The sequence below is a fragment of the Spermophilus citellus genome (assembly GCF_964194105.1).
Source record: "Spermophilus citellus genome assembly, chromosome: 7".
Classification (NCBI taxonomy): Eukaryota; Metazoa; Chordata; class Mammalia; order Rodentia; family Sciuridae; genus Spermophilus; species Spermophilus citellus.
Genome location: NC_138188.1, coordinates 32,171,848 through 32,194,065, shown reverse-complemented (window position 1 = coordinate 32,194,065; position 22,218 = coordinate 32,171,848). Strand labels below are relative to the sequence as shown.

The 22,218-nt window shown below is 51.7% G+C and overlaps 1 protein-coding gene across 3 annotated transcripts; it reads left to right on the top strand.

Annotated features, from left to right (window-relative positions):
* The first annotated feature begins 15 nt into the window (after nt 1–15).
* On the top strand, nt 16–16,697 carry AMOTL2 (angiomotin like 2). Of its 3 annotated transcripts, none has more exons than XM_081300775.1 (10): nt 16–211; nt 2,896–3,670; nt 6,486–6,807; nt 7,712–7,856; nt 8,232–8,324; nt 11,466–11,761; nt 12,908–13,215; nt 13,698–13,915; nt 14,483–14,659; nt 15,519–16,697. In XM_081300775.1, the coding sequence occupies exons 2-10, from the start codon at nt 2,958–2,960 to the stop codon at nt 15,575–15,577; spliced, it is 2,331 nt and encodes a 776-aa protein (XP_081156901.1). In that variant the 5' UTR covers nt 16–211; nt 2,896–2,957; the 3' UTR covers nt 15,578–16,697. The 3 variants fall into 3 exon arrangements, with proteins under 3 accessions (XP_081156901.1, XP_081156902.1, XP_081156903.1); XM_081300776.1 differs by lacking the exon at nt 16–211 and adding an exon at nt 773–860; XM_081300777.1 differs by lacking the exon at nt 16–211 and adding an exon at nt 898–1,020.
* Nucleotides 16,698–22,218: the final 5,521 nt, after the last annotated feature.

The window sequence follows — 22,218 nt, the reverse complement described above, 5'->3', positions numbered from 1 at the left end:
GTTCGCTTTGATCCCGAGGGGGAACCTGAAACTCTCACATTCCTGGCATAGCAGCCGCCTCCAGCGCCGGCCGACCCTGGGGCTGCGCGCTGGAGCCCGACCGGCACAGAGCGTCGGCGCCACGGACGAGTGCGCACCTCCGCTGTGGAGCTGAGCGGAGTCGGGTTGGGACGTCTGTTCTGACCGCGGCGGGCACCAGCGGGTCTCGGCGGTAAGGAAGGCCGCTGGGTGCTTCCAGGGACTGCGTGGGGCCGGCCGATCGAGCCTGAGTCTGGGTGCAGCCCGGCCTTTTCCGGGACCCGGCGTCCTCAGGGCGCTCTTTCCAGGCAGCCGCAAAGCCCAAGTACACCTGGAGAGCGCTGCGCCGTGCGCTTTGGGCGGGTGGGAGGTCTCTTGAAGGTGCATGGATCCCTGGAGGCTGGAAAAGGGGGCAGACTCTGGGGAGCGCGGGGTCGGTACTTTGGTTGGGGGTCCAGTGAGGGGGGGCGCGGGAAGAGGTTGCAAGGTCCTCTTGCAAATCAAGGTCCTTGGAAATCAAGGTTGCAGGGCCTTGGCAGCCGATTTGGTTAGGTGAGGGGGTACAGGTGTCTGCCCCCAACTAGCCCAAGAATTCCTCTTTGTCTTCCTTGGAAAATCCTCTTTGGAGCCACGAACTGGCTCTCACTTAGAAAGAATGCAGTCTGCTGTCCAGCCCGGTGACGTCAGCGCTGGAGTATTTGGAAAACAAAGAGGGCTGGGGAGGGAGGAAGGGAGGCGGACCCGCGACGCTTAAAGACCTCTCCTGGCTGCGGACTGCCCTCGCCCGCTCGCCCTAGGCTCTCGGGGCGGCTACCGGTGCTTGTAGTCCGCCTAGGGTCGGGGTAGGTTGGGATCCCTGGTCGGCTGCGATCTGATTTAGAGACTGGCTTTGGTTCCTTTGGGGAGAGTGAAGCTAGGCAAAAGCTTGCAGACGCGTGCTTGCTTTCAAAGGAGGCTTGCCGAGAGCACAGCGCTCTAGCACCTCAGGGGTGCAAGGTTCGGGTAAGGGAAGCAGGTTTTAATAACGGTTGAGCTTTTAGGTATCTGAAAGGTTGTGCATCTCCGAGACAAATTGGCGATAAGAGGCCTCGGAGATTTTCCTTGCGTCCAGTCCTGGCACATTGTTGGCGCGCCTGGAATCTGTGGGGAAGGTTCTGCATTCCTTCTTGCCGCTCCCCGATCCTTCTCAGCAGGAGTCAGCTCAGATAGTGATTAACTTAGGAAATGCCTCACTGGCAAAACCCCATGTGAACTGACTCCTGTTGGCTTGTTTTGCCTCTGGTAACTCTCTGTAGTCTTAAACATCCGGGGAGGAGGGTTGGGTGCCAGGAAGCATGGGTACCTAGGTGTCCTCCAGACTGGTCTCCCACTACCAGCTCTGGGCAGCTGGAATCCTGGGAGCTGGGGAGTGAATTGGGAATGGCTGTTCTGCCAAGCCCAAACAGACAAGGCACTGGAGCTAGTTTTGTGCGGGAGGAGAGGCTACATTCCCCCGTTGCCCTTCCACAGTACCTGTGGCAGTGCAGTTTGTTTGGTTTTCTCTGAATCCCAGTTTAGAGATTTGTGTTGGAGGTGTCTGTGGAAAGGAAGCTGGGTGAGGGAGGCAGGCAGCCTTCCAGGCTATGAGCCACTAGGAAGGAGCCCAGGCTTAGAAGGGAACACCTTCCTTGGATATGATCTCCCTAGATTTTGGACTCAGTCTCCAGCCCCAGGTGGCTGTAACAAAGAGCTTCTCCCTCTCCCTCTCCATTTGGCCCAGGTAATTGTTACTGATGTCAACAAAGATATTGAGTGATCATCCCCTATGTCCCTAGAGGACCAATGGGGGCTTTTCCAAGGAGCAAATTGGGGAAAAAAAAATCAAAGACACCATGCCATTCTTTCTTAACCCTGACTCCCTTGCAGTAACTGTGAGCAGGTGACCAACCTGCTAACCTTGCTGGGTAGCACCTTTTGGCTTTATCTCACCAAACCATTGTCCTATTGTTCTGTAGCCTCCCCCACCCCGTCCCTTCTTCTCTGGTCTAGATGCCGGTTCTCCCTCTTCCTACCTTGTAGAACTACCAACAGACTGCCAAGGTCTTCTGTGACAAAGAGTCCAAGATTAATTTTATCAGCAGCCCTTGATGAAGTAGAGCCTAGAGTCTATCCTAGGAGCTCTCTGATTCAGGAACAGTGAGGGCAGAGGGAAGAGGGCTGGGGGAGGACAGAGTGTAGTAGATTGTGACAAAGCTGGACTTATCATGTGTCAAAAACTAGGGCCCCTGTTTACTCCTAGCCTGGACAGCTCAGTGGTTGGATCCGTCTGGAGTTGTCCTTAAGAATGTTTGATGGGCCCCTGACTGCAGGAGCTGAGGTTCCTGCTAGATTACCCTGTGGGTTTCTGTTGTATTCTCTAGGCTTAGTAGGTCTTCATGAATATCATTACAATGATGACCTTGCCAAGGATTTACAGTGTTCTGGAAGCTCAGTAGTCAGTGCCTCTATTCATTCTCAACTCCCTGAGCAAGCAGTATTTGCTTTTTTAAATATATATATATATATATATATATATATATATATATATATATTTTAGTTGTTGTTGAACACAATACCTTTATTTTATTTATTTAAATGTGATGCTGAGGATCGAACCTTGCACATGCCACATCCCCAGCCCCTCCCTCCCCCCCCCCTTTAAAGGAAGAAACTGAGGCTCAGGGGTTAAGTGACTTGCTTTAATCCATAGGTGGTAGCGTTAGCATTTGGACCCAAGCTTGCATGAAACCTTCCCATCCCAGCCTTGTTCTTTACCATTGTGCTTTCAACCTGCTATAATGAAAAGCCCTCCCCTTTCTCACATGCTCCCACTGAATGCTCTTCTGTCTCTCTTGCCAGGTGCTCTGGGGCCAGGTGCCTGCTGGCCATTGTCTAGGCAGGTGTGTGCAAGCCAAAGAAACATGAGGACGCTGGAAGATTCCTCAGGGACAGTCCTGCACCGCCTCATCCAGGAGCAGCTGCGCTACGGCAACCTGGCGGAGACACGCACGCTGCTGGCCATCCAACAGCAGGCCCTGCGGGGTGGGGCCGCAGCTGGGGGCTCCCTGGAGATCTTGGCACCTGAGGACAATCAGGGGCTCCAGCAGGCCACTAGGCAAGAGCCCCAGGGCCAGGAGCACCAGGGTGGTGAGACCCACCTGGCAGAGAACACCTTCTACCGGCTGTGCTCACAGCCCAGCAAGGGCGAAGAGCTGCCCACCTATGAGGAGGCCAAAGCCCACTCTCAGTACTATGCAGCCCAGCAGGCGGGGTCTCGCCCGCAGGTCGGGGACCGGGATCCTCGCGGGGCCCCAGGAGGCACCCGGCGGCAGGATGAAGCTCTGCGGGAGCTGCGGCATGGGCACGTGCGCTCCCTGAGTGAAAGGCTCCTGCAGCTGTCCCTGGAGAGAAACGGAGCCCGGGCCCCCAGCCACATGAGCTCCTCCCACAGCTTCCCACAGCTGGCGCGCAGCCAGCAGGGTCCCCCACCCAGGGGCTCCCCTGCTGAGGGCCCAGAGCCCCGTGGGCCCCCACCTCAGTACCCACATGTTGTACTGGCCCACGAGACCACTGCTGTCACTGACCCGAGGTATCGCGCCCGCAACAGCCCACACTTTCAGCATGCGGAAGTCAGGTAACAATCCCCATCGTGCTCTTCAAATCTTGGCTTTCTTCCAGGGTACTCTCCAAGGCTGGAGAGTCTCAAGATCACACCTTGGGTCTGAGCTTCCCCACCTACCCCAGTTCCTGATCTAATCCCTCCTTGAGAAGGGAGAGCCAGTGGCTGAAGGAAAAGGGAACTTAGCCAAGGTCACATAAGAAGTTCAGAGGGCTGGGGATGTGGCTCAAGCGGTAGCGCGCTCGCCTGGCATGCATGCGGCCCGGGTTCGATCCTCAGCACCACATACCAACAAAGATGTTGTGTCCGCCGAGAACTAAAAAATAAATATTAAAAAAAAAAAAAAAAGAAGTTCAGAGGAGCATTGCCTAGACTCAGAGGTAGACACCTGCTTAGTTGTAACCTTCAAGTAAGTAGGGTTCCCAGAGGATTTGAATTGTAGCAGAGGTTAAAGGTGAGATTTCAGAATTTCCCAAAGACAGAGAATGGCAATCATTGCTGAACTCTCCCCAAGTTAAGCAGAAAGGTGAGACCTCCCCTGAAGGTGTTTTATATACATATTTTTGGTAGTGCTGGGGAATAGAACCCAGGGCCTTGTGCATGCAAGGCAAGCGCTGTACCAACTGAACTATATCCCCAGCCCCTAGAAGGTGTTTTAAAAACATGCTTGCTATGATTGTTGGGAGGGGCTCCTAATGAGATTATAAGAACCAGGTGGCCACCTTGTCAGCTGTCAGCTGTCCTGTCTCTGCTCTTCATTTGAGTGTGAAGAGAAACCATTAGAGGATGTGATTTATCTTAAAAAGGCACATACATGGGTGATAAATGGCTGTGTGGAGAGTGGAGGCAGGAAGCCCGATGATTGCAGAAATACAGGTTTTAGATAGAAGGCTCTTCCATGGTCATCTCACTTGGTCCTGAGAAGCCAGCCATCACTCCTGCGTCTCTACCCAGAAGGGTCTAGGAACCCCCACCAGAGATGCCCCATGGATTAGTAACTTTCTTCCTTCTGGTGGCTGAAGGTCAAAGTCTGGTTCTCTTCATTCTTGCTGAGTCTTCATTTAGTCACCCCCTTTCCCACCATTTGGCCTTTCCTGGGAAAGATGCCTTTCCTTGCTCTCGAGAAATGAGTGACGTGATGTTGCTGGTATGGAGCAACCAGAGGATGGAGTCTCTTGGTTTCTCTCCAGCCTCCACCCCATCCAGACTCCCACCTTATCTCCCTTCTCAGGACAGATCAGGAAGAGTATCGGAAGCTGAGTCTGAGGTTTCTTCTTTTGGACCAGCCCTATTGAACCCCTGTCAGGAAAAGATAATATCTCGGGCAAGGAAATTGACTATTTGCAGGAGAACAAAAAGACATGGGGTGGGGAGGGGGGACAAGGGGCAGGGAATGCAAGTGTGAAGGCTATTCTTTCTTGGAGCTAAGTCATCTCCAAAGAATGTGTCTACCCTGCCTGGTGCAGAGGGCAGCAAGCTCTGAAGCCACCTTGAGAACTAGCCACATGTAGCAGAGAGAGTTTGGACTTCACAGTGGAGACCTTCTGGCCAGCTCTCACTGGAAGCCCCACTTTAAGTAGTAAGAGAAACATGCCCACTGCCCTCTCTTTTGTAGCTGATCAGATGAAGACTATTTGTTGGGAGCTGGGTCAGGAATTTTAGCCGAGGGAGAGTCACAGGCTTGAGGGCTGAGGAGGTGGACCTGGAGTGGATTTCAGGGCTTCTGGAATTTGGACAAGTCTTTGTGAATCTGAAATAGTTGTGACAGTGGGAATCCTAAAGCTCTAGAAAACCCTCTGGCTTTTTGTTCCTCCCCTCAACATGCAGCCCTGAGGTTGATGTTACACCAGTGCGAGGGGCCAGTAGAGCATTGTTCCCTGTTCCCTGAACTCACCCACCATACTAGTCCAGAGATGGCCCCTCATTCTTTAAATTGAGTGAGCTGAGTCCCCATTAGGAGAGGTGGGAATGAACCCCCCATTATGGGAGTACCAGCACTCTACTAGGCCTTACCTGTGGGCCTGGAGACCTTGTGATTAGCAGAGGAATGGCAATGCCATGGGGTAGAGGCACTTGCCAAGGGTCAAATGGCAGGAGCTGTGATTTGAACATCTATTCATCAGACTCTTATCCTGCAATCTGTCTTGTCTAACCATTAACTGGAGTCTTCTAAAAATGTTTTCAGTGTTTGCGGGGGTGGTATTACAGGCCCTGAAACAGAAAACTTGAATGTGCTGCTTTGGCGGTCCTGAAAGGGGCAGCTTATAACAAACACAGAGTAGCTGCTGGGGACCCACCACCAAGTGGCCCCAGGGTCTGAAAGGCTACATGATCGGCGACGGTGGCCTCCAGACCTCAAAAGAACCTTGTATAGATTAGGAGGATCTAGGCTGCATTTTTTAAAAATATTTATTTATTTATTTTTAGTTTTTCGGCGGACACTACATCTTTGTTTGTATGTGGTGCTGAGGATCGAACCCAGGCCGCACGTATGCCAGGCGAGCGCGCTACCACTTGAGCCACATCCCCAGCCCTAGGCTGCATTTTTTAATGGTGCCTCACTTAAGCACTGGTTGCTTAGGAGGCCCAGGATTGCTTAGGCTGATCCCCAAAGCCCTGACCTCAGTGAGGCAGGACACAAAGCACCATCCTCCATTAATCCCTCCAGTCCTCTTCTTTGGCTCTTGAGAGTTCAGGCAGACATCATTTGGAAAAAGCCTTCCCCACTGGTTTCTGCTAACCCTGGGAGGCTGTGTAACAATCAGCAGCCATATTGGTCATTTATTAATATAGGTATAGTCTCTGAGCATCATCTCTTCTGTTTCCCCAGGATCCTGCAGGCCCAGGTACCTCCCGTGTTCCTCCAGCAGCAGCAACATCAGTACCAGTACCTGCAGCAGCCCCAGGAGCACTCCCCGCCCCCACCCCCACCCCCTCATCCAGCCGCCCTTGGTCATGGACCCTTGGGCTCCGCCAATCCACCTGGGGTGGGAGGACCAGCGAGTGCCCAAGCCTCGTCAGCCACCTCCGGCAGTGCCCACCTTGCCCAGATGGAGGCCCTGCTGAGGGAGAATGCCAGGTTACAGAGGGATAACGAGAGGCTGCAGAGGGAGCTGGAGAGCTCAGCAGAGAAGGCAGGCCGCATTGAGAAGGTAGGCCCTGCCAGGGACCCTGGGGGTCTGGCTGGGGAGCGGGCAGTGCAAAGGGAGATGGGATCCTGAAAGCCTGGGTCTGGCTGGACTTCTCTCCACCCTTCCATTCCCCCACCCCCTTCACTCCTCATGCACCCTCCCAAGCTGACTCCAGACAGCTGGGCAACAGCCGGAGGCCTACAGGCCTGGAGCATGAGCAGTTGCTGGCCAGTGGCAGTTAGAAAGAGCTCATTCACCAGCCCCCTGCACCCTTGCCCTGCACACACCCCTCCCGCAGACACCTCCCACAGAGAGCCCTTTGTGTCCCCCACACAACAGCCAGTCTGTTCTAGGCCAAAGAGAAAACCCCTCCTCTTGGGAAAAAAAGCCACTTGTTGGCATGGCAAGCCAGCTAGGAACACGTGCGGGACCTGTGGCAGCCAAGTGGGAGGGGCAGCCGGGCCTAGGCTGGCCTTTGGCTTGGATGGGGCCACTTCAGGGGCAGATATTCTAGACAGAGGCAGCTCAGGCTCTGGTCTTTAGTGGAGGTTTACCACTGTGCACCAAAGTTCGGTTTTAACGGATAGCCTCAGGCTCTCATGATTGTCCTTTGGTGTCCTGTTGATCCACCCAGAACATGCCCGATCCTGACCCTTTGCTCAGAAAAATGCTTCTCATTGAATGATGGGCACAGAAAAGCTGGGTTCATTCAGCCTCTGGTCCTTGGGGCAGCAGATGGGACCCTACTGTGGTCCCAGTAGTCTGGTCCACCTCGGGAGGCTGCAGGCTTCTGACCAACCCACTGGAGCCATCTGGAGCTCCTGTTCTTTGCCCTCTTATCTCTCCCCTTTTCTAATGGAAAGTGCTGCCAATCTCCAGCCTGGGATCCCTCCCCTTCCTTCAGCTTGCTGTCTGTCCCTTGCAGCTGGAGAGTGAGATCCAGCAGCTCTCAGAGGCTCACGAGAGTCTGACAAGGGCCTCTTCCAAGCGTGAGGCCCTGGAGAAGACCATGAGGAACAAGATGGACAGTGAAATGAGGCGGCTACAGGATTTCAACCGTGATCTTAGAGGTGAGGGCTGGGGAGAGTCTTTGGGCCCTCTGCACCAGGGGAGTCTTCATAATCTCTGTTCTCTGCAAACATAAGTGCCAGGCTGAGACTCTTGGGGAGCCACCCTTATGGAGAGATTCTTGTCTCTGTGTTCTGGGTTTTGGAATTCCTTATGGAGTTCTCACCATATGGCCCAGATCATGACCTCTGAGAGGGTGCTCCCTTCTTATTGGGACCTGAGCTGAGCTGGAACTGTGAACAGTGAGCTACAGCAGGTCCTTATGGGCCCATTCCCAGCCCAGAGGATGCAGCCTCACAGATAAAAAGAACCCCAGGGAAAACCCAAAGCACGCAGCATCACCTAACACCGAAACATCTTTCTTTCGCATAAAATAGAGAGATTGGAGTCTGCAAACCGCCGCCTGGCGAGCAAGACACAGGAGGCCCAAGCTGGCAGTCAGGACATGGTGGCCAAGCTGCTTGCTCAGAGTAAGTAGTGGTCTCCCTAAGAAGCCTAACCAATATGCAGGCAATAGCACCACTGATCTCTTGGATGGAGAGAGAGGGTTGGTCCTTTCCCTTGCAAAGCAGTACTTTGGGCACAAGTTTATTAAATGGCTACTATATGCCCAACACTAAACGAATGGGAGAGAGGGTGGCTTCCATAGAAGAATAAGATCTGGATCTCTGTTTATTGGGAAGGACAAGAGGGAAGTTGTGGTTTGCTGAGCTATGGTATTGACCATCATTGCAGTGTTGGTCAGCATTTGCGGGTGCATTGGGCAGTAGGGGATACAGGATTGCCCTGGTCACAGTAGGATGAAGGAGAATGAACAGTCGGAGGTTTTCAGGGAGTCCCAGACAGCAGAAAGTTTGGGAGTGCTTGATGGGAATGAGAAGCTGGGGAGGATGGTGGAGAGCCATCCATAGCAAGGCAGCCAACAGTCTAAAGAGGTTCTGGAGGCTTCTCTGTAAAGGAGGAGGGCCGTGCATCCTTGAATGATGAATTCATTGACTATCCCATCCATCCCTTCATTCATTCATTTGTTCATTAGCAGAACTGGGCTAAGCACCTGACAGGTATTTAGCAGAGGGTGGGAGCAGGCCCAGGAATTGGCATGGGAGGTCCAGAGAGAAGCCATGAGCTTAACTGAGGAACAGATTCCCATACATTCAGAAGTGTTCATGATTCAGGAGACTGATCAGGAGATCCCTGGATCAGGAGGCCTAACTGGGGCGGCGGGGGGGGGGGGTTTCTGGGGATCTCAGGGGTGGAATAGAGAGCCACAGGTGAAGAAGCCATTAGATAGCTCCCCTGGAAGTGCATGGAGAAGCCACTGAAGGCATCAAGGGTTTGAGGAGGTTGAGGCAGGCCAGGCTACACCTGCCCCAATAGGCAGGCAAAGTGAGGTGGCAATGGCTACCTCTCTCTAGAGAGGAGTGGAGGGAGAAAAGGAAGAGGAGGTTGCCCTTGGGAGAGTATCCATGGCAGGGCCAGGCAGATGAGGGGTGCCCTGTAGGGAAGGGAGGGCTGGCTTTTGGGGCCTGGCTCAGCCAAAGAAAGGAGGAGGATGGGGGGAGGCAGGCAGGAGGCGTTTCCGCTCCCCAGGGAGCTGGGGAGCCAGGCTGTTCTTGGCTTCCAACTGGAGCCATTAATCTCACAGCAGCGGGTGACCTGGATGCCTGGCATTCCAGAGCCACTGGGCTGTTCCGCTCCTGGCTGCCCCCACCCCCTGCATGGCCCTTGGAGGCAGGGAGATCACAAAGGGAGAAAAAGGAGACTGGAAAGTGGGGGTGGGGGTACCTAGCAGGCACTTCTACATCTCCTGGCCAGGCTGCATGGAAGCCTCCAAGGTCCAGCCTTCCACCTCCATCAGGAACCTTAAAGATTGTGATGGGCTGAAGGGCACAGGCAGCTTTTCTTGGCCCACAATAGGCATTTCCCAGGGCCGCAGGACCAGTGGAGTTCTCAGGGAAGATGGCTCTGGTTGACCTTTTTGGCAATCAGACAGCACTAGTACAAAAATGTGGCCATTGCCATTTCCAACGGCTTTTACCCACAAGCAAGCCATAGAGCTGGCAGCTCTGACCCCTCTGATCAGGCCCTGCCCTCCTGCCAGCTCTGCCTCTTGGGCATCTGCCTCTCGCTCTTACAGGTTCTCAGACTGTAAGGTGGGATGGACTTCTACCTCCTAGTCAAACTAAGGCAGGTCTTGTGTGAACCCTAAGTAACAGGGCTCTGTGGACCCAAACAGAAAGGGGTACTGTCCCAGTCCATCGTGCCTGACCCCACCCAACCCACTCACTGGGTGTTAAGAGTATGGATAGTTCAATTTCAGTTTTTTCTTTCTAAGCCAAAGAATGAGACCAGTCAGCCTGGGCCCAGTCTTCAAAATTCTATAGTGAACCAGGAGCTGACCTGGGTTGACTCTGTCGCCTTCCTGTCCTCCTGCGGGCCCTGAGTCAATGGATCTTCCCTTCTGCTTGCCAGGGGTAGTGAGGGTCTGATATGACAAGTCCTTAGTCACACATGTCTAAAATTTAAAATGAGTTAAGATGAAACCTTCAGTTTCTCCATCTTACTAGCTCCATTTCAAGTGCTCGATAGCCACATGTGGCCTAGTGGTCACTGCTTTGGACAGCACAATATAGAATAATTCCATGATAGCAAAAAATGTCATTATTCCAGAGATAGTGCCTTTGGGTTTATTAGACAGGCCCCATGGTCCCATCCACCTCCTGCTCTTCAGTAAAGTAAGAAGAGCCCATTTCTTGGGGACCAGCCTGAGACTCCCAAGCAGCCGGTGCACAGAAGTGGATTTAAGCCCAGAACATTGGCTAGAGGACTCTGATCTGGCCCAGGCCTCAGTCAGCATTAAAAGTCAGGATAGCTGGAACCACAGACACCAATCTTTCAACCAGAGACATTTGCAGTGTGCTGCAAGAGTTTGTGTTCCTTGGCCAAAATCTAGGTCCCCAGACCATGGGAGGAAATGTGGTACTAAACAGGAGAGACCTGGATCTGCAGAAGGAGATGTAGGGGCCCATTTAGGGGCAAATACCTCACACCACAGCCTGGGCTTTTGGAGCCAGACCAGCCTGGATTCCCATCTGGCAGCCCCAGTCCCACTCCTCTGTTTTTCCCCCTCTAGGTTGGGGAAGAAACTTGTCCTGCTCAAAGAATTTAGTGAAATGAGATACTTGCATGCCTGGCTCATGGGGTGGTAGATAGTGGTTCTCTTGTCTCTTTCTTCATTCTCCCTCCTGAATGATGACGATGTCACTGTCCCCCAGAGCATTCATTTTCTCACCTATAAAAGGACATCATAGGCATCCCAGTTCCTACCACCAGTCCGCAAGTTACCATGAGGCTCAAGGGAAATTGTGAATTGTGGCATCTGGCACAGGTGCAGTGTTTGGGGCTGTCCCAGTAGAAAGGTAGTATAGCCTATTTGCTCCTGCAGGGGTCCTGGAGCCAGGCTCTGTCATTTACTCCTGACTTCATCTGAGCCTCAGTTTCCTCCTGTGAAATGGGTTCATCACAGAACCTACCTCCTTGGGACTGTCAAGAGAGTGGGGCCAGCCAGGGTGGTTGCCATCACTGACCAAGCCCCCTCTTTCTCCCTGCAGGCTACGAGCAGCAACAGGAGCAAGAGAAGCTGGAGAGGGAGATGGCGCTGCTGCGCGGTGCCATCGAGGACCAGCGGCGACGTGCAGAGCTGCTGGAACAGGCTCTGGGCAATGCTCAGGGTCGTGCAGCGCGTGCCGAGGAGGAGCTGCGCAAGAAACAGGCCTATGTGGAGAAGGTGGAGCGGCTGCAGCAGGCGCTTGGGCAGCTGCAAGCGGCCTGCGAGAAGCGGGAGCAGCTGGAACTGCGTCTGCGGACGCGCCTGGAGCAGGAACTCAAGGCCCTGCGCGCACAGCAGGTGAGCCGGGAAGCCATGCAGGGGGCAGAGTTAAGGCAGCATCTGAGGAAGCCTCAGCCTCCTGGGAACGCACCGGTGTCTGATCCGTGTACTCCCTTTACCCAGTGGCCACTCATTCAAGTAGCAGAGGCTCTGCTACTTGGCCTGAGTCCAAGCATGGGTGACTCTTCTTTTTTTAGTACTGGGGATTGAACTTGGGTAGTTCACCTTTGAGCCCCATCCCCAGCCCTTTTTTTGTATTTTATTTAGAGACAGGGTCTCTAAGTAAAGGACCTTGCTAGGAGTTTGGCTTTGAAATCCTGATCCTCCTGCCTCCGCTTCCCAACCTGTTGGGATTATCGTCCTGCGCCACCATGCCTGGCTAGGGGGAATTTTTTTTTTTTTTTTTAATTGGTTGTTCACAACATTACAAAGCTCTTGACATATCATATTTCATACATTAGATTGAAGTGGGTTATGAACCCCCAATTTTACCCCAAATGCAGATTGCGAATCACGTCGGTTATACATCCACAATTTTACATAATGCCCTATTAGTAATTGTTGTATTCTGCTACCTTTCCTATCCCCTACTATCCCCCCTCCCCTCCCCTCCCATCTTCTCTCTCTACCCCATCTACTGTAATTCATTTCTCTCCTTGTTTATTTTCCCATTCCCCTCACAACCTCTCATATGTAATTTTGTATAGCAGTGAGGGTCTCCCTTCATTTCCATGCAATTTCCCTTTTCTCTCCCTTTCCCTCCCATCTCATGTCTCTGTTTGATGTTAATCTTTTCTTCTTACTCTTCCTCCCTGCTCTGTTCCTAGTTGCTCTCATTATATCAAAGAAGACATTTGGTATTTGTTTTTTAGGGATTGGCTAGCTTCACTAAGCATAATCTGCTCTAGTGCCATCTAGGGGGAATTTTTTATGTTTTATTTTGAGACAGGGTCTAAGCTGCTTAGGGTCTCATATGGTCCTTGGCCACAGGATTCAGGGGTAGGATGTGGGGATCTGTGCTGCCTCTCTCTGGGCACAGCAGCATGGAGAGTCTGTGTTGGATGAGGCTAAACAAACACGTGGGAGTAGTAGGCATCTGTGTGAGGATGAGGAGCTACTGTACCACGACTCCCACCCTTGACCTCAGTGCATCTTTCTCTGCAGAGACAGACGGGCACCCACAGTAATGGTGGCAGCGGTGGTGGATCCCCAGAGCTCAGTGCCCTGCGACTCTCAGAACAGCTGCGGGAGAAGGAGGAACAGATCTTGGCGCTGGAGGCCGACATGACCAAGTGGGAGCAGAAGTATTTGGAGGAACGTGCCATGAGGCAGTTTGCCATGGACGCTGCTGCCACCGCAGCTGCCCAGAGGGACACTACTCTCATCCGACACTCCCCCCAGCCCTCGCCCAGCAGTAGCTTCAATGAGGGCCTGCTCGCAGGTGGCCACAGACATCAGGAGATGGAAAGCAGGTTCGACATGGCAGGCCAGGCTCGGGCCCTGTGGTGTGGGTGGGGTGGCTGAATCTGCCCTGTCCTTGATCCTTGGTAAATAGGCCTCTGTCCCCACTCAGCTCAGTGGGCCCTCATTTCTAAGCTGACTCTATATTTGACTAACTTCTTGGCCTTGGAGATGGTAGGCTCTAAGCTTCTCCACCTTCTCTGGGGCTTTGCCCTTCAGGACAAGAGAGGGTCATATCATTGCTGCCTTCATTGAGTCCAGGACCCCCCCCCCCCACCCCATGACAAGCTTTTGCCATGTGAGAAGCACTCAGAGCCTCACAAGCCTGGGCTTAGAGCGTCAAAATGCAGAGCTGTGCTGGCATCTGCAGCCTCACACCAGGTCCCTGATGCAAAAGAGAGGGTTCCCCCACCCCACTCCCCGGGGCTGTAGGGAGGGAGGCAGGCGCTGGGGCTGTGGATCTGATGAGGGTGCTTGGCCTTTCTCCCCTCAGGTTAAAAGTGCTCCATGCCCAGATCCTGGAGAAAGATGCAGTGATAAAGGTCCTTCAGCAGCGGTCCAGGAAAGACCCTGGCAAGGCCCCCCAGGGCTCCCTGCGGCCCGCCAAGTCAGTGCCATCTATCTTTGTGGCTGCAGCAGCAGGGACCCAGGGCTGGCAAGGGCTTTCATCAAGTGAGCGGCAAGCAGATGCCCCCACCCAGCTGACTATAGGTAAGAGGAGGCTCGTGGGGGTGGGGGTAGATGGAGATTTCTCAGGTTCAAACACAAAGTACCAGACCTTTCCTCCCGGCACCAAGGATGAAAAGAGCCAGGCATAATAGAGTTTTCTGTGCAGATCCATCTTCTATACAAACCCCTTCAAAATCATCTGTAGCCAACTCAGCCTGATGGTTACTCCCATTCACATTTAGTCTTATCAGAGTTATTGCAAATCGTGAGCAATCCGTACAGCCTTCAGTGTGTCGTAGGTTCTGTTCACTTGGGGTGTTTTTCTTTTCTTTTTTTAAATTGAAGCAGCACTTTGATTTTTTTTTTTTTTAAGAGAGAGTGAGAGAGGAGAGAGAGAGAGAGAGAATTTTTAATATTTATTTTTTAGTTCTCGGCGGACACAACATCTTTGTTGGTATGTGGTGCTGAGGATCGAACCCGGGCCGCACGCATGCCAGGCGAGCGCGGTACCGCTTGAGCCACATTCCCAGCCCACACTTGGGGTGTTTTTCATAGAGGCTACCCCTTATAAGCCAGGTAGTAACCATCCATCTCCTGCCTTTCCCCCAGACAGGGCACCATCGGAGGAGACAGCAGCTACAGCTCCTCTCCCTGCCCATACCAAACATGGGAGCAGAGATGGAAGCACCCAGACTGATGGCCTGCCAGACAGCACCTCTACCTGCCTGGCACCAGAGCCCGATGGCCTGCTAGGGTGCAGCAGTGGCCAGAAAGCAACCTCTCTGGGTGAGCTGTGCATTTCTCCTTGGCTTTTGTGCTGGGTGGGGCTGAGGGTGCACTTGGTATGAACTAGAACACCAAGGCCCTCTCTCCATCCCCTTCCTGGTCATTACCTGTCCTCCATGGGGAGCCCTTCATAATGAGAGGTGAGGAGAGGCATCTGGCCCATCTCAGTGTGTGGCTATGTGAGTAGAGGGATCGGAAGCCCTGATTCGAGACAGATCCAAATTCAGGAAGAAAGCAACAGAACAGAAAGCACTTTATCTCCTCCTTCATGGTTTTCCTGACATATTTCATTGCCAGTCTAAATAGCTAAGATAATGAAGCCTGGCAAGTTATCCTGAGGGCACTCTCAAGTTAGGAGACTGTATAAAAAGGAGTCCAGGAAGGAGAAACTTGAGAACATGCTTTTTTTTTTTTTTTTCTTTTTGGCTCCCCTTCTACATTAGCCTTTGCATATTTGCCTGTGCCTCATGATCTCAAAAAAACCACAGGCATGGAAAGAATGCAGCAGCCTCCCTCCCGCAGGGCCCTCCAGGACTCCCTCCAAGCCCTTCAACCAGTTCAAAGTTAGAAACAAAGGCAACTTCCCCATTGGAGGCTGGGGGTCTGGGCTAAGAGCTGAGAAACAGCAGAGTGTTGTTCTAGGTTGGCCTGGTTATGGGCTGAGGGGCTGGAGGATCACAAGTTCAAAGCCTGCCTCAGCAACTTTGCAAGACCCTGTCTCAAAAATTAAAATAGAAAAGGGCTGGGGATATGGCTCTGGTTAGATCCCCTGTGTTGCGAAAGGAGAAAAAAAAAAAAAGTACCAGGAATTTAAAAGAGCAATCTGGTAACATGTGCCTATGTTCTTGTCTCTCCCCAGACTCCATAGCAACATCCCGAGTCCAGGATTTGTCGGACATGGTGGAGATACTGATCTGAAGGAGGTGGTGCCTTGAGGACCCTCAACCTCGCCCTCTCCTCCCCTGCCCTTGGCCATTCCAGCAGCTCCTTCTTCAACTGCTGCTTCCCCGCTTTCCCCAGCCAATGACCATCTGGTCCTGAGAGCTCAGGACGCAGTGCTGCAGGGGAGAAGGGAGCTGAGAAGAGACCAGCTCCCTAGAAGACTGCTTCTTAGTCCATACTCCCCCCCTGCCCATGAAGAATAAGGATTCACCCTCTGCCTGCTGCCCAGGGCTAGCAGATGGGGTAGCAACTAAGAGCCCAGAAAGGAACTGAGCCCACTCTGACCTGCCACCTGCCACTTGGCACTCAGGCAGGGAAGGGGAGGGGATGTGTTGGTTTTGGGGGCTGATTGCCCAGGGTAGCTGCCCATGGGCATCAGTGGGGCTGGTTCATGAATCAAGCCAGCCATGTTCTTTGGCTAAGTGTGGTCCCAGCCAACCTCATCTGCTCTCCAGTTCTTCACTGTCATCTTGGGATCGCTGCACCTTGAGTCTTTGGGGGACTGTTGAGGATGTGAGTCCTGTGGAAGCCACAGTCTCATCCCTCCTCAGTTAAGAGTGGGTTGGGGCCATTTGAGTGGCCTGGGAGACAGTTTCCAGTTTGTAAATAATTCCCTTGCTTGTGGAACAGAGAAAATCGAGGCATGCTGGTTCTGATTTGTCTTCAGGGGTGGTGTTTCCCTGTCCCTGCTGCCACAGTTCCTGAAAACTTCTGACTGGCTTCCCAATTGTTATTCCTTCTCAAGTTCTTGGTCCATGGATTTTGATGCTGGTTGTTTCAATGGGACATTGGCTGCCTGTCCTTCCGTCTGGAGCCTTGTATCAAATGCCCCATGGGATCCCCACCATCAATCTGGAAATGGCTCCACAACTCCTGTCCCTGGGACATCCTGTCAGTGTGATTATAAATTGAGCCAGAGGAAATGAGCCACCACACATGGACAACTGCCGTGCCACTTGTAGATGGAGGTGACCCACCCAGCACCAGTTCTCTGAGGAAGCTGGAGTTATCTTATTCTCATACTGTTGTCTGTTCCCACCTGGAGGGATTGGGAGAGGATGCTGTGCTGTTGAAGACTAGTCAGTGAGCTACAAGATGTGACCCATGCGCAGCCCCCAGGCAGGGCCAGATACTTTGAAACTAGAGTGGCAGCCTGCAGCAGCAGAGATTTTTTGACTTTGGTCTTAAAAGTCCTCCAATTCAGTTCAGTAGTGATTGGTGGGTTTTAGCAGTTGCCTTTACTGTTTTCAGTTCTTGAATATTTGTCTTTTTTTTTTTTTTCCCCTTTCTTGTTTTTTAGTTCTGTACATGTTTGTTTCATTTCCATGTTCCCCAAGTGATCTTTTTAAACATTTGCATTTGCTGGACAATTGCATATTTTTTTAATTCCCCAACCCCTGAAAAATACATTTGGTTCATGTGCATTGTTTACAAAGCAAAAAAAAAGAAAAAGAGGAAAAAAAAACAACAACAAAAATATCATGAAAGGAAAAAAAAAAACAACTTAATATATTTTGGATTAATATTTGGTATTTCTTTTAAAGTATTTTTTGTGCTGTGAACATTTTCTGCCAAAGACCGTGATGTGTGTCTGTATGTTTAAGTTATCATAAATATTTAAATGTAAACATGGCTGTTTTGTTATGCCACCCTGTACCAGGATTGCTGCTGCATTCCACTGGGTGTAACAGTATTTTAATAAAAAAATTTATGAAGAGTGATGTGCTTGAACTGAGGGAAGGAAACGGGGTAAGGATTTTATAGGGCCACCCATGTCAGGGTCCTATCTCTTCAAGAACCCAAGAGAAGTCCTAGGAATTCTGTGAAGTTGCTTTAAGAAGAGTTGGAATGAGGATGTGGTTGACTTTTCCAGAGGAAGTTCTTAGAGTGTTGGGAGGGGCTGAGCACAATGGCTCAAGCCTGTAATCCCAGCAGCTCGGGAGGCTGAGGCCAAAGAATCAAAGTCGATCAAAGCCATCCTCAGCAGTTTAGCTAGGCCTTAAGCAACTCACTGAGACCCTGTATTTAAATAAAATACAAAAAAGGACTGAGGATGGGGTTCAGTGATAGCATTCCAATCCTCCGTACAAAAAGAAAAAAAAAAAATGTTGGAAGGGAAAGGAGACTGTGTCAGATGGTGGCTTCCCTGGGTAGCTTTGACCATACTATACAGTAGGAGTAGTACTCCACTGTGTCCAAAATTGCCATTCTTAACCCCACTCCTACTTTCCTTCCCATCCAAGTAACCAGGCACCATGCCTATTGTCTGCCTGGACACATGCAGAGGATGTTCATATGTGTGGCATGTTCTTGGGCACCTCTTATGCTATAGCATCACTCATTCCCAATGCCTGGGAAAATGTATTGCTTTGATTCAAAAAAAGAAAACCATTCTCAATTTTTGGATTACTTCCCAATGGTAGCAGCAGACAGAAAGCTGACCATCAGGCAGCCAGACAGGCTATGAGACATGTAACAGCACCAGTTACCCCATGGCCATGGGTGAGGTATCCTCAGACAGGTATGGGGACTTTGTAGCCATGTTGATGAGTAACCAAACTGCTATCCTAGAGAAGGTGTCCCTATGCCAGCCTTCCTGCTCATGGGAATGGAGTTAAGCAAGTGGAAGAATTCAGAACCTCCAAAATTTTTCTAGGAACTTTGAAGATGTCAACGGACCCTACCAAATGAGGTGATCACCCAGCCCTCCAGCCTGCTTCCTGCCATCTGGGCAACATGCTGCCTTGCTCTCTCCAAGCCCTGGACTGGGGTTTTGGCTGTGCAAATAGATTTCTCACCTGAAAGGCAGCCTGAATGATTGGCTCCTGCACTAGTCCTCTGCTAACATTCTGTGTTCAAAACAAAATGGCAGGTCCTATGGCAGGGGGTTCCTACTCAACTCTATCTGCCACATGCACCCCCAAAAGCCCTGGACGGTGGGGGTTGCAGCTGAGACCCGGAGCAGTAAGCCCAGAGCACCGCCCCAACCCAGTACCTTTGGCCAGTGGCTTTTGAAGAGTTTGTGCCTTTTGTGGAATCTAGTCTGCTAGGAGCCACCTTCTTAGTTCCTTGGGTTATGATGAAATCCATCCCAAGGTACCCATACATGTTCAGGCATGTATACTATGTGTGCATACATGTGTCTGGCCACGTATCCCAGAGGAAGGTGCAAGGAGCACCATACTTTCTAGCTGGTGCCCTTACAAGGCACTGGAGCTCTTCATTCAGTTTGGATTGATCAGCTTGGAGAGGGGGCTGATTGGTGCACTTTGAAATGTAGCCCAGTCAAACTCCAGAAGTGACAGAGCAATGGAGCAGCAGGCTGTGGTGAATTTGAACATACCCTAGGGAAAGAGGTGTTTTCCCCAGGTGTCTAGATATCTGTGGAGGAGTGAGGCCTTGGCCAGAGCCTGGGCCCCTTGGAGGCCAAGCTCCTCTTTGAAGAGACTTTGTCCCTACCCAGTGCCAGGACCAACAGAGCTTGGTGGTGGGGGTGACTCAGGGGGGCAGCACATTGCCCCAGAACAGAAGAACAGCCCAGGAGTCATGAGAGGCTGCCTCTCATCTCTCACCTCCTAGTTAATTGTTAACTCTTCCTCTGGCTCAAGAATGTGCCAGGCTCAGAGAGCTTGATAAAAATGTGCCAAGATGGGGGCAGCCAATCGAGACCCAATCACCCCTAGATAACTAAAGCCACTTCACTGTCTCCAAGGACCCCACTGGACAGGAAACTTGTATGCAGTGTCACTGTCTTGTCTCCTAGCCCAAGTGGGGAGTTTGCTGGAATGCAGTCTCCCCCAACAGCTCTTGCAGTGTGTAACAGAGCCCTCAGGAGGTAGACCAGAAACCCCAGCGACAAGCAGCATGTTCATGGACACTCCATGCTTGAATCCAGCATGTGTGCTGAGTGCCACAGCAACTGAGTTCTCAGCGTCCTTTTTCAAAACAAGATAGAAATCACATACCATGAAATTCTCCCTTTTGAAGTGTGCAAGTCTGGTATAGTATGTCACGGCAACCACTTTGAGCTAGTGGTCAACCATGGGTCAACATCAAATGCCCACCAGTGCGCCATATGGACACCATTAGCAGTGTTATTTGATCTGGTATGTTCACACTTGTCGGGCTGCTATTTCCCACACTTTGAACTTTCTGTAGCTGACCACTGCCTCCTTCCAACCCCCTGGGCCCGGCAGCTTGGCTGCATCTCCACAGGGCTGTAGTGGGGAAACTGTGTGCTCTGAGTTGGAATCCTCTACCCTCTGTCCCCTGTGCCAGGGCATGGGTTCTAGCTGAGGCTTGGGAAGGACGCCCAGGAACCCTGAGCCCCAAAGTACCCAGTGTCTGCTGACTGTTTTCCAGAGTCAAAGAGGATCACCAGGGGTGGATCCAGGTCTGTGAGGCCTGAAGCTTATACTTGGGGGTAGATGAGGGGTCTTTGAGAAAAAGAGTACAAGCCAGATATGGTGGTACACGCCTGTAATCTCAGCAACTCGGGAGGCTGAAGTAAGAGGATCACAAATTCAAGACCAGCCTCAGCAACTTTCTGAGGCCCTATAAGCAGCTTAGCAAGACCTTGTATCAAAATTAAAAATAAATAAATAAAAATGGCTGGGGATGTGGCTCAGTGGTTAAGCACCCCTGGGTTCAATCCCTGGTACCAAAAAAAAAAAAAAAAAAAAAGAATAAGTATGCAAAATGGTGAATATGAAATTAGATCCAAGTCAGGCACAGTAGCATGTGCCTATAATCTCAGCAACTTGGAGGCTGAGGCAGGAGGATCCTGCATTAGAGGCTACCCAGTCTCAAGATTAAAAAAAAAAAAATAACAAGGACAGAAAGTGTAGCTCAGTAATAGAACTCCCCTGGCTTTAACCACCAATACTGGGGGGGGGGGGGAAATGGGTCTAGAGTCAGTTCAACAGAATACTCTAAGATCTAGCTTCATTAGCTTGGCAGTTTCATTAGCTTCACATCTGGGCACAGGGCATCCTGTCTCCCCAAGGGAATGAAGATCGGGAGGTGTCCACAGTGGTTGGCTTCTTCCTTATCTCTCCCCAGGAAGCCCTGGTGCTGAAACTCCATGAAACTACAGTTTCTTTCTCCTTGGGGCAAAAATACCTACAAAGGGGGCCCAAGGGCCTGGTGGGGAGTATGTCACCATGAAGCCTGAACAGCAGGGCTACCAGCTCATCAAGACGCAGGCCTAAGACTGGCCCACATCAGCACTGAGCCCTCACCCACCAAGCAAACCTCCATCCCTGGGGTGAGCACACCGGGCAGCCAGTTTCCACTCAATTGTAGTTCGAATACGTTTTGCTCTACTCTGAGGGCCTGTCAGCCTTTGATCCTGATCCAGCCAAATGACAAGATCTGTCCAAAGGCTGTTACCTGGGGACACATTCCAGATGTGTTGGGCAACAATGTGGTCACTTCCCTGCTCTGGTTTCCCTCCTTTGCATCATTTTGGCCTTCTCTTCTAGCTCTGGAGGCCCCGCCCAGACTCTCCTCTGTGGCCTTGGCTTGCTCAAGGAGAAACACTGTGGAAATCCTCCTAGCCTATTGCATCAGCAGCAAAAACACCAAACACCCTACCGTAGACTGATTAACTGCACAACCCACAGCAAAGCCTTGCCCTGAAAACGTTAGAGGAAACTTTAAATTTAAAAAGAAAGAAAAACAGCCTTCCTTCCCCCAAGACTTTTCTGGCAGGTTCAAGTCTTGGGTCTCAGCACAGTTGAATTCTTTCCTCCATTCTATTTCTCTATCAGTGGCCGTGCTCTCTTTAAATTCATTCATTCATTCATTCATTTTATACATGTTTATTGAGAACCTGCCATTTGCCCAGCACTGTGGCAAGACAGCAAGGGTACAGAAAAAGGCAAAGTGTGTGTCCCAACACCTTTATGTCCCTAATGTTTGATCTTTATACCCCATCTCAAGCCAAGCACAGGGGTGTTCAGAAGAGTTGGATAAACTCTGGCTCCAAATAACCATCAGCCTTCTGCACATGCCCAGCCATACAAATAGCAGGTAGATGCGGCTCTGGGTGCCCCATGGTCCTCACTTCTAGGCCTCTGTGCATGCCATCCCTGTGCCCTGGAATGACTTTCTCCTCTCATTGCTCCTCCAGCCTGAGCATTTCTTCTTCCTGACACCCTCTGCATTCAGCTTCCTCTGTGCGCCCACAGGATCATGAGAGGGCACTTGCAGTGTGTGGTGCTGGGGATTGAAGCCAGGGCCTTGTGCATGGGAGGCAAGCACTCTGCCAACTGAGCTACAACCCCAGCTTCTGACCTTTTCAATTAGACTGAGGTTTACTTCCTATGCGGGGCCAGAGTCACAGGTGGCCCAGAACACTACGTTAGCCCATTGGATATTTTGACCAGAGGTCCCAGGCCCCTCCTCCTGGGCCAGACCCCCGCCCCTTGCTATTCCCTGGAGGTGGGAAAGAATGAAAGGGACTCTGTGGGTGGAGTCTTCAGGCCAGAGAAGAAGCCAAGCCCCAGGGCTCCGCCTCGCTGAAAAGGAGTGAATGTGCAGGTGGCCATGGGCGTGTGAGCTCCAAACCAGCCCTGTCGCATGGCTGGCCCCTGAGTCAGGCCCAGGCGCTGACA